Source organism: Strongylocentrotus purpuratus, unplaced genomic scaffold, assembly GCF_000002235.5.
Source record: "Strongylocentrotus purpuratus isolate Spur 01 unplaced genomic scaffold, Spur_5.0 spur5_scaffold_8, whole genome shotgun sequence".
In the NCBI taxonomy this organism is placed as follows: domain Eukaryota; kingdom Metazoa; phylum Echinodermata; class Echinoidea; order Camarodonta; family Strongylocentrotidae; genus Strongylocentrotus; species Strongylocentrotus purpuratus.
The window spans coordinates 29,168,065-29,184,019 of record NW_022145614.1 but is presented as its reverse complement, the minus strand read 5'-3'; the positions used below and the strand labels follow the sequence as shown (position 1 = coordinate 29,184,019).

The 15,955-nt window shown below is 36.5% G+C and overlaps 1 protein-coding gene across 1 annotated transcript in view; it reads left to right on the top strand.

Moving 5' to 3' along the window:
• The window catches only part of LOC591965 (venus kinase receptor), a 47,950-nt gene extending 32,252 nt beyond the window's left edge, over nucleotides 1–15,698 (top strand). The window contains exons 7-14 of the mRNA XM_030975213.1: nucleotides 8,051–8,162; nucleotides 8,502–8,637; nucleotides 9,488–9,731; nucleotides 10,327–10,447; nucleotides 10,761–10,917; nucleotides 11,649–11,761; nucleotides 12,360–12,567; nucleotides 13,220–15,698. Coding sequence (XP_030831073.1) covers nucleotides 8,051–8,162; nucleotides 8,502–8,637; nucleotides 9,488–9,731; nucleotides 10,327–10,447; nucleotides 10,761–10,917; nucleotides 11,649–11,761; nucleotides 12,360–12,567; nucleotides 13,220–14,132 — 2,004 coding nt within the window. The 3' untranslated portion in view covers nucleotides 14,133–15,698. The remainder of the gene's footprint in view (nucleotides 1–8,050; nucleotides 8,163–8,501; nucleotides 8,638–9,487; nucleotides 9,732–10,326; nucleotides 10,448–10,760; nucleotides 10,918–11,648; nucleotides 11,762–12,359; nucleotides 12,568–13,219) is intronic.
• The last annotated feature ends 257 nt before the right edge of the window (nucleotides 15,699–15,955 follow it).

The following is a 15,955-nucleotide window of genomic DNA, read 5'->3' as shown; positions in this document are numbered from 1 at the left end:
GAAGATGATATGCCTCCCCCCCCCCCCCACGCCCCTCCTTGTGCCTCCTCAATGTCAAAATCCACAATATGCCTCTGCAACTATGTAAGCATTGTGCTTCTGTGAACTTCCTGGTATTGAGCGTTTGTGTCTTGATTTATAAGAAAGAAATTATGTTTTGTTGTTTGTTTGTTTGTTGTTGTTGTTTGTTGTTGTTTTTTTTTTTTTTTTTTTTTTTTGGGGGGGGGGGGAGGTCTGTAGTTAGTATATTAGTGAGTCTGCAAAATTTGAAAAGTCTTTGTTGGAAACAGAAAGACTTTATGTAGAGGGCCTTCCCACACACTTCTTCCTCCATCAATCAGTCCTAGTATTATAAGGTCAAGAGAAACAAATATAATCCAATCGCACCTAACTCAAAATGATCTACCTCAACATTATCTGATGCGATCACCTCCTGCCATCCTAGCGATGCTTAACGCTTCTGACATCAGCCATGTCAAGATCCAACATCGATCTCCCCCTCTGCCAGTAAAGCTAGCTGCCGTCGTCTCGTGAGGGTTAAGGAGGAAGGATGCTGGAAGCTATGGGCCAGTGCCTTCCAAATAAAGATAGGGATGCAGCCAGTGACAACATAATTCAAAGAATGTGTGCGTGCCACTCACGCTTGATCGATGGGGTGGGTTCACATTAAATCAGTGTACAATGAATGCTAATCAAGGTCAATACTTCATGCTTTAGCTTTTAATAAGTGGGGTTCATATTCATGTGGGTCAAGAGTTGATTTTACGCATTGAACAAATCTTTAACTGGAATACTCTCAATATATGCTTTTGTACCTGAAGTTTACGGTTTATGGAAAGGGTTTAATAGGGTAAGGTATATATGTTGAGGTCTCGGGCTGAGCTTAGGAAATGGCTAAGTGTAAGAAATTTACCATCTTTAGTTGGAATACTCTCAATATATGCTTTCATGCTGATTAACCTGAACATGCGATGTTGTCATTACCTGAAACTCCAACCAAGAAACACTATGCTTGATTGACAGGTGAGTCACAATTACTCATCTGTTGTGTTTCAAATACATAAATCCCTTGGGTGGGATGTCATGCTATTATCATGCCACAGAAACAGATTTTCTCTCAGGATTGTCACGTAAGACGACATAGCCTGCATGATAAAGTGCTAAATCTGTGGTATTTCATGTGAATCAATGCTGATGATGAGCCAAACAGACAAAGTATCAATTATGTCGAAACATTACTCTTTTCTCATTGTCATGCAACCAGATTTTCTCTGAGGATTCCCGTGTTTGACGTAGCCTGTGTTAAAATCAGTGGATATCTGGTATTTCATGTGAATTTTGACAGTGAGCCAATATGACAAGGTATCAAGAATGCTAAAAGTTGATAGTTTCTATCTTAAAGAAAATCAGCTTTTCTCAAAGAACCACCTCATTTAAAGCCCCACTGTACTACTTGCTCCCTCTATATAGAAACAATGCCTAATCGTCGACCATTGGTCCCCCATGATCCTCTTGTTCTTAAGTTAATTGAGAGCTGAGTTGATGAGATAGCCACCTGTCAGTGACCACCCTGTGTGATCTAATCCCTCCTAGACAAACTAGTTCAGAGGGCCTTTAATGTGGCAGTGAAAATGTGTTCAATCTTCAGTATTTCATGTGAATTCTGTTGATCAGCCAGCAAGAGAGAAAGTATCAGGAAAACCAAAACTTGATAGGCTTTATTGGTCTTGTTCTTAGAATGGTTTAGTGTTTCTTCATTTTGGTGGAATGGGTAAACTAAGTAAAAGAAATACAAGTAGCTTTAGCAGGATATATACTGCTTGGCAACATTTTCCATGAAACCAATAAAGTCCATCAAGAGTTGTACCTAGCTGTTACAGTGGACACCTGTCTATAGTGGTTACTTATATTGTCTCTCTAGGAAGAAATCTGTTGTTGAATACCTGTCTAAAGAGACAATTTGTCTACAGTAGCCACCTTTCTTTCACTTTAATAGGTGGCCCTCAAGGCTGGTATTATAACTGTAATATAAAGAGACCAAAATGTTGTTGTTGTTGTTGTGTTTTGAGTTATTGGCGATTAGTCAGTGATTTGACTATTGTCGCCAAATTACTTTACGGCACGTGTTATATCTCTCAATTTTGGATTTTTTTAAAAATACATTTATTTCGTTTTATATTTATCTATCTTTTAAGATAGTATCGTAAAATAATATCGTAAGCAAAACATTCGTGGGCTTTGTTAGTGTTTCTTAACAGTACGTGCAGATTATTTGTTATATCACATACACACCATACATAAATATGTATATAAGATAGCACCTACACAAGCTTCTATATTCAGTAATCTTATCATACCTTTTATCATTGTTGTTACTTTTTCTTATTTTATTTTCTTAATACATTATGTTATTATATTTTTAATGTACTGAGTGTAATTTAACATATTTATAATATCGTATTATGTTTTACTGTTCTTATTTTATTTTCTTATTACATTATGATTGTTATTATATTTTTAATGTACTGAGTGTAATTTAGCATATTATAATATTGTATAATGTTTTACTATTCTTATTTTATTTTCTTATTACATTATGTTATTATATTTTTAATGTACTGAGTGTAATTTAACATATTTATAATATTGTATTATGTTTTACTGTTCTTTTTTTATTTTCTTATTACATTATGTTATTATATTTTTAATGTACTGAGTGTAATTTAGCATATTTATAATATTGTATTATATTTTACTGTTCATCAAGGGAGGTATTACTTCCTGATAGGGAACCGTTTCGTTCTGAGAAAGAACCGTACAATAGCTTTTTGTATACTGGACTCACTCTTTTTTAAGTATTCCATAATTTTTTCAGGTTGGGATTCGTTCATTTCTGTTAGAAACATAGCCCTTTCTATAATATAGTTAGGGCAATGTACTAAAAAATGTTTTACAGTCTCTATTTCACTGGGGCATCTATTACAGAAACCAGTAGCATGAATTCCCAATCTGAGGAGATCCTGGTTAAGTCCAAGGACTCCAAAGCGGAGTCGATGTATTATTGTTGAATGTTGTCTCTCTAATGAGCATATATATGGTTTATTAACATCTTTTTGATATGTTTTCAAATACGAGTTGGTTTTGTTCCACCTTTCTTGCCAAAGGAGTTTGGAACTTGTAGTAATTAAGCTTTTCATTTCTGACATATTTAGGTTATTATTGACTTCTATTTTCTTTACTAATGCGGCCTTTGCGTGGAAATCCGCCATCTCGTTCCCTTTTATTCCACAATGTCCAGGTATCCACTCTACATATATATCAACTCCTTTATTCTTTAAGTGAGTAGTCATGGTGAGAATTTCCAGAATAAAAGATTCGTCCTTCTGTTGTTGTAATGCAATAAGTGCACTCAGTGAATCACTAAAAATAACAACCCCCACATAAATGTCTAATTCATCTACCCATCTGAGAGCAAGAATGATGGCAGCCAATTCAGCCCTGTACGAAGCCCGGTGGGGTCACTCCCCTGCAAAGAGTGACACATATGACCGTTACCACCAATGCATATAACCCCCTTTTGCGGTCAATTTCAAGGACATTTTGTGAAATTTAACCCCCTTTTTTACGTCAAAACAAGGACAAAATCGTACTTTGGAATACCCCTAGTTATAAGATTGTAAGGACACTTTCGCAAATTTACCCCTATTTTACCATATTTCAAGGACAAGACTCGGCTCCGAGAATTTTTCTTCCCGGTTTTCTCTTTTCCCTTCCCAGTTTTCTCTTTTCCCTTTTCCTGACCCCTATTTATCAATTTCGGGGACACCTGTGCACCCCTATTTTCTTTATTTCGAGGAATATTTTGTCCGCGGACATTGCTTGAAATTGACCCCTTTTTCCGCGATTTTGGTAACGGTCATGCGGTCCGGAAGTCACATTGAGTGACCCCACCGGGGTACGAAGAGGTGAAATTTGCTAACCTTTTGCTCCAATGTACAGAATAGTAAGGGACGTAAAAAGCAGCTGCAGAGGTCCCTCTTTCAGGTACTTTTGATCCATCGGTGTATATATGTAATTGAGTCGCCCATTTAGTATGTATGATTTCCAGGCTGCTTTGTTTTTGTTGTGTAGGATGATCTGTTTTCTTTATTCGAGTACTTAATTCCGTTGACACTGCCGGAGGGTAGAATAACCATGGTGGAAATGGGGAGTAGGTTATCGTTTCTATACGTTTTCCCAGCTTGCTTTGTATTCTATATCCAAAAGGTTTGTTTACGTTTTTCCCCTTCAAGTATTCAAAATGCCAACATGGTTCAATGTTTTTTAACAACGGATGATTCGCCCATCTTTCGATGTTTTGTCTATATTTACTTGAAAGCATTTGTCTTCTTATATCCAAAGGCATTTCCCCCATTTCCACCTGTAGTGATTCTAAGGAGGTTAATGGCAGCCCACCTGCGCATATCCTCAGTGCTTGGTATTGGACAGAGTCAATGGCTTTTTTGGTGGTAGCAGCTGCACTGTCATACGCCTCACATCCGTAATCAAAAAGAGACCTTATAATTGCTCTGTACACCATGATAAGTGATTTCGAGGAACTTCCCCAGTTTGTTCCAGTTAGACATCTTAAGATATTTAATTTTCTTTTACTTCTCGTGATTACATTTTCGATATGTGGTTGCCAAGATAACCTTTTATCAAATATAACCCCTAAAAAGCGATGAGATTTTTCGTACATTAACACATTTCCATTCAGTTCTATATCAGGCGGTAGAACGGCATTCCAGCTTTTCGTAAAAAGTACGGGCACTGTTTTGACAGGTGAGAGTCGAAACCCCCACTCTTCAAACCAAAGATTTAAAAGATTCAAATATTTCTGTATTTTTTCAGTAATATGTACAATGTTCCTGCCTGATATCCATATTGCGCAGTCATCTGCATACATAGATATGCTTACATCTTGGTCTGTAGGTATATCACCCATCATTATATTATATAAAAGAGGACTTAAAACACTCCCTTGTGGTAACCCGTTATGCGTTTTATAAGTTTTAGATTCTGTATTTCCAATTCGTACTTGAAAAGTTCGTGCTGTTAGATAATTTTCTATATATCTCAGCATGTTCCCTTCTATTCCATTTTTTGCTAATTTAAAAACCAGACCCTTTATCCAAACTGTATCGAAAGCCTTTTCGACATCCAAGAAAACCGCTATTACATGTTCATTACAATTTATACTCTTTTGGATGTCATTTTCTAATTGTACAATATTGTCCGTCACACTACGACCTTTCCTAAATCCACTTAAAAAATTGGGTAATAATTCATGCTTTTCAACATACCATTGTAATCTTTCTTTTATCATTCGTTCAATTATTTTGGCAAAACATGATGTTAAAGAGATTGGTCTATATGACGATGTAATTCTGGGATCTTTTCCATGTTTGAGAATAGGGATTATTATAGAATGCTTTAGTTGAATTGGAATTTCCCCGGTTTTCCATATTAAGTTAATAATGTTCAGCATGATTTCCTTGTTTGCTTTTGGCAGATTTTCATAAACAACGTAAGGTATATTATCTTTTCCTGGGGCAGTCTTTTTTCGCGATTGCACTGCCTTTTCAAATTCTGTTATAAAAAAGGGTTCATTTATAACATGATCTACATTTAAAATATGAATGTCATTATTTGGTGCCTTCGGTAATTCCTTATTAGTATCCCTGTCTTTTATTCCTATTTTTTGAAAGTAATTTCCAAAGGCATTTGCTTTCTCCTGATCGGAGACAATATCTTTACTATTTACAATCAATGTTGACATATTTTTTGTTTTTTTTATTAGTACACCATTCAGCCGTTTTATACAAGCCCAGATCTTAGATTCTGGCATATACTGATCAAGCTTTGTGCAAAATGCTCGCCAGTAATTTCGTTCTGCTTGGCGGAGCACACGCTGTGCTTCTGCTTTCTTTTTTAAGTACTCATCTACCTTTTCAAAAGTTATTTTCCGTGACATCTTATTACACATTCTATTTCTCTCTTTGATTTTCTCTGTACATTCTTTGGTCCACCAAGGCACCGGATTTTTAGAGACATTTCTCCTTTTCGGTACAGTTTCTTTTATACACAGTTTTAAATATTTCATGAAATTATCATATATTTCCTGTATATCATTATTTATAAGTATGAGATCATTTGTAATCATCTCTTCACATTTCTTAGCAAATTTTTTCAAATTTATATGTTTAAAGGAGATAAAATCATCTGCACTTCTTATTGAAGCATCTTTATATTCAGAGCTTTTCCCGTCTAAAGTTGTTTGGATATTTATTGGGAAGTGATCACTTCCAAAAAGGCTTTCCATGACTCTCCAAGTACTTCTACATGCCAGTGAAGGAGTGGTTATACATAAATCTAAGCATGACAGTTTTCCTGTTCGTGGATCCAGTCTGGTTCCTTCGCCATCATTCAAAACAGTTAGATTATGATGATTCACGAATTGTTCTATCACTTGTCCATTCTTGTCTGTTTTGTCACTTCCCCACATGGTACCATGAGCGTTAAAATCGCCTACTATAATAACTTTATCATTTTTATTAACGTCTTTTAATAGCACATTCATAATATATTCATTTAATTTCTTACAAGGATTATAAAAGTTCACAATTGATAACTTTTCATTTCCTGCGTGTATGTTTACTTGCTGCATTTCTAAATTTACATCATTCATTGGACCTTCATACTTGATTTTATTATGAACGTATATCGCACTAAGAACTATTCATGGTATTTTGCACTTTGGAATTTCTTTATGTATGAAGCTTTTTTTTCTTCTTCAATTTGTTTCTTACAAATATATTGGAAAGTTTCAACTAAAGGGATTATTTACCTCCTTATGTTTACATTAGGACAACAAATACTGTCTACCAAAGTGTCATAGTCTAATCTATTTTTTTTAGAGAAATTTGTCACTGAAGGTTTTATTTTGGGGGTTGTCTGGGCTAGCTGTCACTGAGAGTTGTGACTTCTGTTGAGTCACCTTATTATTTAATGTTGATTAAGAACCTACCTTAAAACACATGGTTCGCATATACCTCATCATCTATCATGATACATTTTATTCATCACTTAACAAGAAAATGTGCATTTCCGTTATCCATATCTGATCGAATTCCTTTCTTTTCTTTTTCCTGTCGCAATTCCAGCAACTATCAAATAACCTGCCGACTGCCAGGAGCAATTATATGTTTGGGTAGAAATAGGAGGAAATTGGATTTCAAAACTTTTGGTTGTCTGAAAACAAGGAACGTCTGGGGCAGGTGGTCAATGATTAAGAGGAAATTTCTCAGTCAGACCCTATTTATCTAGGTCTTCCTCTAGTACCTGTATGCTTATTTCAGGCTCTTCCTGAATTTGACCATGAAATAGGTTTTCATTGCTCCATATTTTGTTGTAGAGATCGTTATCAGGACTGATGCCTGTTTCTTCTGAAACCATGTCATATTTAGGCTTTCGTCTTAAGTCATTTTCCTCTGTATCTCAATGCTTTGTCTCTCCTCTCTCTGCTGTTATCCCTTTGTCTTCTTCCCATCTCTCTCCTTTTCTCTATCTTTCTTTCCCCTTCTCTCCTCCCCCTTACGGTAAACCTTTCTTGCTCTGTGACCTTTTTTATTCTTTGCCAATCGTATTTTGATCTCTTCCCCTTTCATATTTTACAACAATGTTTGTCTAAGTTATATTTGTATCTTTCTTTTAACATTAATACTTTTTAATTCTATCTGTCTTTCAAAACACTGAGACTTGATTGCATACCATCGAGTCTCAATAAGCTCTGTATATGAGGAAAAATCTGATCAAGATATCAATGCAAAATATTGCAAATCTTGGGGAAATTCATCATTTTCTCTAGTGAATAATGCATATTTGGCCATGCTCTGTCTTTGTTTGTCATTATTTGTCTTTTACATCTGCTTTTTTGTCAATTATTTTGTCTTTTGTCTTTTTAAATAGTTTTAAGAACCATGTTTTGTATTTTTCTTCTCGTGTACTGTAGATCATTGGTTCCTACATTCCTGATATGGATACAAAGGACCAGGGTTCGTTATCACTCAACACATCAGGAATCATGTGGGCTTCAGGTAGCCAGCCAACAGATGGCGCAAATGGTAAGTCAATTTGGGAACCTCCCAAAGAAGCTATTCTAGGTTGAAGGAGAAAAAATATTTGTTCTTGAAAATACAAGCCATGTAAATCTTATTCTGTTTTGTGGTATTTCATTTGATCACTTTTGTTGATGTATTAAAGTGATTTGACAATGGGACAAGTCTGAATCATAGTTATCAAATGGACAGTATTTTGTTGCCTATTAAAGTGTAAAGAATAATGAACAGTTAAACATAGTTAATAGTTTTAATGAAAGTTTGAAAGAATCAACGTGACTATTGATTTGATCATCACCATTTTAAAAATTAGTTTTAAAATTATATTGTACTTTTTTGTTTCAGGACCCACCTGTATGGTAGAGGGATTAAGGCAAGCCCTTGGATCAGATTGTCGTACAGCTATCGCTCTCATGAACACCATCCTCCTCCTTGTCATACTCGTCTCAACCATCATCTTGGCTGTCTTCATCAAAAGAAGGTATACACCTAATGAAAGCAGTGGTAGAATGTAGCATCCGCTTATATGGAGCATTATTTCAAAGTGTCAACTTTGTCAATTTTCTTAATTTTACAGAAAGAATTATTTGATTATTATTGTACCATGTATCTTGATGGGTTAGTGGTTTGCAGTGGTCTTTTAACCAGAAGGTCTTGAGTTCAAACCAAGTAGGATGCCCTAGTTAAATCCCTCAAATATGGCTTAAAGTAATTATCATTGGTGTTGGTGGTTATTTTACCTGACTGCTAAGAAAGCATAAATGCTTGTAAGTAAGCAACCAGGCAGCTGACAGCTTAAGGTCCTCCCCGCAGGACCTGGTAATGAGGATTAATGCCTTACCAAAGGGTACTAGCGCATCGACTTGGTTTCGAACCCGGGTCACCAGAATACGGGACCACTGGTCTACCAACTGAGCTATCGCGCCTCCTCGTCCTTTGGTCACTTGGTTCCCTTTTTATCTATCTACACAAACTCAACACAATGGTATAAATTGATGGATTGGTTGACTGGCCTGGTAGAGTGATTACTCTTTTGCTCAGGTTATACTCCCTGGCTTTCATGGTATAGGATTAGTCCTTGTTCCCTCTTTTCCCCAGAAATAATTGTTAATAGGAAAATTAGAGCGATTATACTTTCGCTATCTCGAGAAATTGAGAAGATATTTTTGAAACATTTTGTATAGTGTAGCCATAAGCTCCTCCCCCCAAGCGGTGGATTTTGATCTGTACATCTAGTATTAAATATCAGATATATTACATCAAATATTTAAAAAAATTACTTTTAGAATATCTTATTGAAGTCTTCTTGTTGTCTCTCTTCCATGCACCAGGTATGACAGGAAGGTGAAGCGTACCGAGCAGCACATCAAGCAGCTTACCCTGATGGGGCTGGGCGAGGGAGCCCTAATCACTCTGGACGAATGGGAGATGCCCAGAGAGAACGTGGTACTGAACAGGAAGCTGGGCGAGGGAGCGTTTGGTACGGTGTACGGTGGTGAGGCACTGCTGGATGATAATAAATGGGCAGCGGTAGCAGTCAAGACCCTGAAGCTGGGGGCATCGGTGGAGGAGAAGGTGAGACAGGGTAACCCATTACAAGGGATACATATATTGACTGTTGAATTCTAATCATAAATTCAAAATATCTAGAATTTTCTTCCCCACATGCTTACGAATAAACTATTTAATTCACTTGTGATAATTTATTGTATTTTGCTAGGTGAGAAAATCTCTGATTGTAGGGGTGTTTGAGAGAAGTGTTAGGCTGTGAAGTATGCATCAGTCAGAATGTATTATGAAAAAAGCTTAGTCAATACCTTTTAAAGTATTCATGAATTAATGGGACAGTCTCTAAACTTATCCCTAGAAGTCTTGATAGCAAACGAAAATGCGGAGGACACTTATTACAATTTAAACCATTCCAACCTCAAATTTGCCTGTTAGATATAAGACTATCATGAGTATTTAGTTCCAAAGTAGGTTAGAATAATATATGGTAGAGGAAAAGTTGAAGACTCTTTTAAAACCAGTTTACAGTTTAATTGATTTTACAAATCATGATGTTGAGAATAATCTTTGAAGTGTAAGGATCGAGGCAAAGTAGTGCAGGAACAAGATGTGACTATCTTTGTGGAAAAAATGTTAACTTTCCTCTTCTCTTTTTTTCCAGCTTGATTTCCTTAGTGAAGCTGAGGTAATGAAGAGATTCAACCACAAGAACATTGTCAACCTACTAGGAGTGTGTACTAGAGGGGAACCAATGTATGCAGTCATGGAGTTCATGCTCTATGGTAAGCACCTGAAAGCAATATCACCTGGTGATTCGCATGGGTTGCTGAAGAGCTTTTGGAGTTCAAAGGCTTCTCATTGACCTAGAAAATTATAATATAGTCAGCCTGTTTAAAGAGAGAATCGGTAACAAATTTTATGAATGTGTGGATAAACAGATATAAAGAGGATGAAGTGGTTTTGAAATTGATATCGCTGCTAATAAAGCTGTTAATTTTCAAATATATCAACAGATATAGATAGTAAATTTTTCGACTGCAATGAACACAGAGTGTCCAACAAAGTAACAATACACTTGTTTTTAATTGCCTTTAGGCGACTTAAAAACCTTTCTCCTTGGACGTCGTCATCTGGTCGGTGAGGGCGTCTATGAGAGGAATCAACATGTCATGTGTCCAGACCAACTCACGTCTATGGTGTCAGATATAGCGTCCGGTCTCAGCTATCTAGCCAGCATCAACTATGTGCATAGGTGAGTGATTATGGAGATGAGATGGAGAAAAATCTATCTATCTATCTAAGTATCTTCTCCCAGTTGGGAGGTTGATTGCAACATCTCCAATGATAAATGAAAGTGAGATGGAATTGCGCAAGGGAGGTAGTAGTGAAGCAAAGTTTTGATAGGGGTAAAACAAGTTCTCATCTGCTGGCCTAACTTTACAGTAAAGCTATACAGTTCCAATGGATACTGTCTTTTCTTTACTATAATTATTAGCATTATCATTTTTATCATCGTTATTACCATCACAACTACCTTCACCATTATCACCAGTAAATTACCATCATCATCATCATTATCATTATCATCATCATCATCATCAATAATCATCACTCTCATTACTGCAGTCATCGTCAACACCACCACTATCACCATCATGACTAGCATCACTGCCATTATCATCACCACCACAATCATCACAATCACCATCGTCACCACCTTCATCATCATCAGTACATATTTTCAACATGACCACCATTTCAATCTGATGGTGATGTTGATCTTGTGTCAATGTTTACTGATATTCATGATTACGTTACCATAAGTGCAATCAAATCACCACCACCACCATTATAATTCTCATCAATTCCTAATCAGAATAAGAGGAAAAAGAACCAATATCTATAAATTCATGGCACCAATTTCAATTTTAAAAACTTAATACCATTGTTGGTACATTAATTTTCATTTTTATTATATAACAGGGACCTGGCGTGCAGAAATTGCTTGGTTGATGCATCGTATACAGTGAAGATTGGAGACTTTGGTATGACAAGAGCCCTCTACGACTCTGACTACTATAGGCTCGGCAAAAGAAGTAAGTCTTTGACTGCATATATATTGTTAATTAGTAACTGACTATAACAAAAATTCCGCTATAGAAATCAAGAATGTTTTTCAATTTATCAAGTTCTTGTACTGTTATAATGCCTCATCGTTCAACTTACCGGTATAATGGAACTACAGGTTATACATGTAGTTTTAATATACTTTACTATACTATTTTATATACTCATGAGTAAATAGATTGTTTCTTTTATTTTGACCATTAGCCAATTTTGCTCTGTTTGTAATTGTTTTTTTCTTTGTTTATCTTACATAGAGATGAACATGTTACAATAGCTATTTGCTTAGACATTTTTTTTTGGATATGTAAACCTTCTAGCTTATATCAGATTGTTGTCAAAGAAAATACCTTAGTAAGCTTTTCTTGAGGGCCAGAAGGGTGCTAAAGATGTGATAAATTATTTGTTTCAATACCCTTCTGCCTAAGAGCAGTTAATGTGTAGAATGTCTCAAACGTTCACTCCTACAAATATGCACCAAGTTTCCTCATTGCTTCGTAAATGCATGGAAGTGAATCTCAAACTCTCTTTGTACTCATCTCTGAAATGTATGTCGCCCTCTCTCTCCAGGCAAGCTACCCGTACGCTGGATGGCTCCGGAGTCTTTGACGGAGGGCATCTTTACCACCATGAGTGATGTCTGGTCGCTGGGCGTGGTCATTTATGAGGTTGTGACCTTTGGTAGTTTCCCTTACCAAGAGCTATCCAATGCTGAGGTGCTGGACTACATCAGGAATAGGAACAGCCTGAGACCTCCTGAAGGATGCAGCCCAGCATTGTTAGTATTCAGCTTTTGGATTCATCTTACCTGTGCAAATTATTCTTTATAAGATTTCGTTTCTTTCTTCCCCATTTCTTGAAACAATATAAATCTTCTCATGTGATACCATCAATTTTACAAAAGACTGTTACCAATAATATTGCACAAGGCAATTTTTTTTCTCATATCATATTTTTTCCTTTGTAATTTTTGTGCAGACACTTATTTTTTTTCCTCAAATACACAGTATATATTAAATGCAATTTGAATATTCAGGAAGTTTAGTTAGGTTATGGCATTGGAAAGGTCTTTGCAGGTTCTGCTCATTTAGGTACTAACCAGATTATCAGTATTTGCATCAATTGAATTAATTCAATCCACATATCTGTGATTTGTTCTTGGAGTTTTATGTGATCCTGTCTAGTCTTTCTTTATTTATTTCTTTAAAGTTCTTTTCATTTATTTGCTTCTGTTCCTCTCTATAATCTTTGTTATTATTTGCTGCCTGTTGATCTGCTTATTTCAATTTCCTCTTTGCTTTGTTCACTTTGAGCTGCTTATCTTTAGATCTTCAGATCATCTTTTTGGGGGGGGGTATTTTCTTTGTCCCATGCTATATTCATGTAATAGATATTGGAGTATTATGTACTTCTTTTTTTTTATTTTACAGAGGAGCATTGATGATGCAGTGCTGGGCCATCCAACCACAGCATCGGCCCACAGCCAAAGATGTAAACGACATCCTCTGTCAAAGACCACACCTTATCACACCCTGCCTTGGTGTCCCTCTCGGCAGCATTCCCCCTGAAGAGATCCACAGCACCGGACTACCCCTCTCCCCCGTCCGTCCCAAGCACCCCGCCCCCAAACACAGCACCAGGAGTAACAGTAGCACCGAGATGCACATGGGGCGTGAATTCAACCGCATACACGATGACGAGTTCCTCACCGGTCACCTGGCCAGCGTGGGCCACATCTTCCGGGCGTCCAAGCGCAGATCTAAGAACAAGAAGAGCTTCTCACGCTGCAGCTTTGAGCTCGCCCCGAGCGGGTCGCGCAGACTGAGACGCGACTCAGAGACCGAGAGAAACTGCATCTCGATTATCAGCTCAACAGCAAGTGCCCCCTCAACGTCAATGTCAAACACCAGCACCCCATCCACATCGCAGGACTCGTGTGTAGTGGCTGTTGAGGATCTGCCACCGGTCATCCATAGAGGGCGCTCTAGGACCTCTGCTACCTTAGAACACAACTTCCTGCATAGATTACCCTCAGGGGGTACCTTCACCAAACTCTTGAAGAAAGCTGCAACTGAAGACAATATTTACTCAGAATCCGAATCCAGGCAGCACTCTTGGTCTCTGTTCAGCTGTATTGACAGTGAAAGATTTGAAGGACTTCCTCTACTCCAGCACCAGTCTAGCCGTAGAGGGAGCAAGAGACCGAGGAGCAAATCTCTCGGCAGTAAGTCATCAGGAAGTAAATCACCATCCAGTAAGCACTCCCTCTACGTGACACTCTCAAGGAATGGATTTGACGATAGTAAGGAAGAAGAAACAATGATCTCCTTTGTTTCCAACTAATTACTAAGTTTCCCAGTGCATAAGTCAAAAACTGTGTTATTGTGGTTCTTTTGAAAGCCCCCTAACATCATGTGCACCATTTCCACTTGTGAAATTATGATATTCTGTCAGTGTCCTTTAAAAATTCAAGCAATATATACTGGCTTGTAATTTTATATTCTGCCTTGTTCCTGTTCTTCAAGAAATATGAACTATAAAAACATAGTGGTATAAACTACAGACTAAATTTATTTGTAAATGTATTCTAGTGCCTTTGCTATTCAGAACCAAAACCTATTGTGACTTAAAATATGAGATTAAATTTGAGATTACATTTATCCGATTACAAAGATATGATATGGAATTTAAATCTGTGTAACTTCTAAGTTCCTATATTAAATCACCTGTTGAGAGCGAGTAGGGCATTGATGCATACCATTTAAAAACAAAGACATAATTCCCTTCTGGCTCTCAACAGGTGCGTAAAATCATTCTGAAATTAACTCAGTGTTTGTTGTACATTACATAAAATGTTGCATTTTACAGTATAATTCTTTTAAAGAATTTTAACCCTTGTTGTACATATACATTCAGTGACTTGGGACCTCTTGTCTATGTACTGTAAGATTCATGTATTCAGCGCAATATATTGACTCATTCCTAGTACTATTAAGAATATTGTAAATAGTTGAGGACTTGTCAGAAGTGTATTTCAATGCTTGATTCTGTTTTATTTAAATCAATATACGTATTTATTTGATTGATGATGTTAAGAGTTGTTTATCATATGTCTATTTTAGTTTTGGTAATTTATTTATCATTAAGGAACAAGAAAATTATATGATTTCTTTCTGTTTTGATCATTTAATATTGCATATTTTATCATGCAAGCTGAAGCATAATGTATTTTGTTTAACACGAATGACATGGATTTTTTTTTTTTTTTCTCAGACAAATCATGAATAATAAAAAATTGTAGCTAGATCCACCATGTTGAATCGAGATGCAATAAATGTTTAATTTATCTGTGTATGTATATTGCCAATATTTGGCTTTTTGACAAATTTAGCATTTTAGAGTACCCCTCGGGATTGGCCTTATTGCTTATTCCATTTTGCCTTCATTTATCTTCAGTCCGTCTTGACTGTTGAATACCTTTCTCGAGGTAACCCTGTATGACACCCACATCAAATATCTTTTGCTTAGAGCCAGTATGCCATTAATTCTGTGTAAAGGTATATGTGTTATAGCCCTTCTAGCTTCAAACAGATGATGTGAAGAAATGTTTACCGGAAATTAAGCCATCTCCAACCGTTTTATAAGCTTATAAATGTACCCCTAGTGATATGTCTGGCAGGTGAATAACTATTGTAAAGATCCTTCCCCTGTCATTGACGTCATATGTTTAAGACTCAGGATTTGGAAGTTGTCTCTGCTGATCAAAGAGTATTTTAGTGATGATTCTGTTATTTCTTGTTTTGGAAATTCATCAATAGCAATATCCATGGTCATAAGCCCCAAAGAAATATGATGTTCCCTGAAGATATATAAACTTAATGCCACAGCAGATAGAAAATTCAGAAATGAAGGAAAATGGAAGTGTATATGTATATGATACATCAGCTATTCAACAGTTTGCTGTTTCCTTGCATTATTTTCCTGCTTATTCTTCAAATAACATAACAATTATACTATTTTGGGTTTAAGTAGCCCTTCATACACTGTTTATGTCTCTAATACAGGTATAGTGTAACCCTGGTCATCAGATTCAGGTTTGCCTGCTCACGATTTATACTTATTCTCCACTCCCTGGGGAGCACTCCAGCTAAGCTCAATTTTACAGA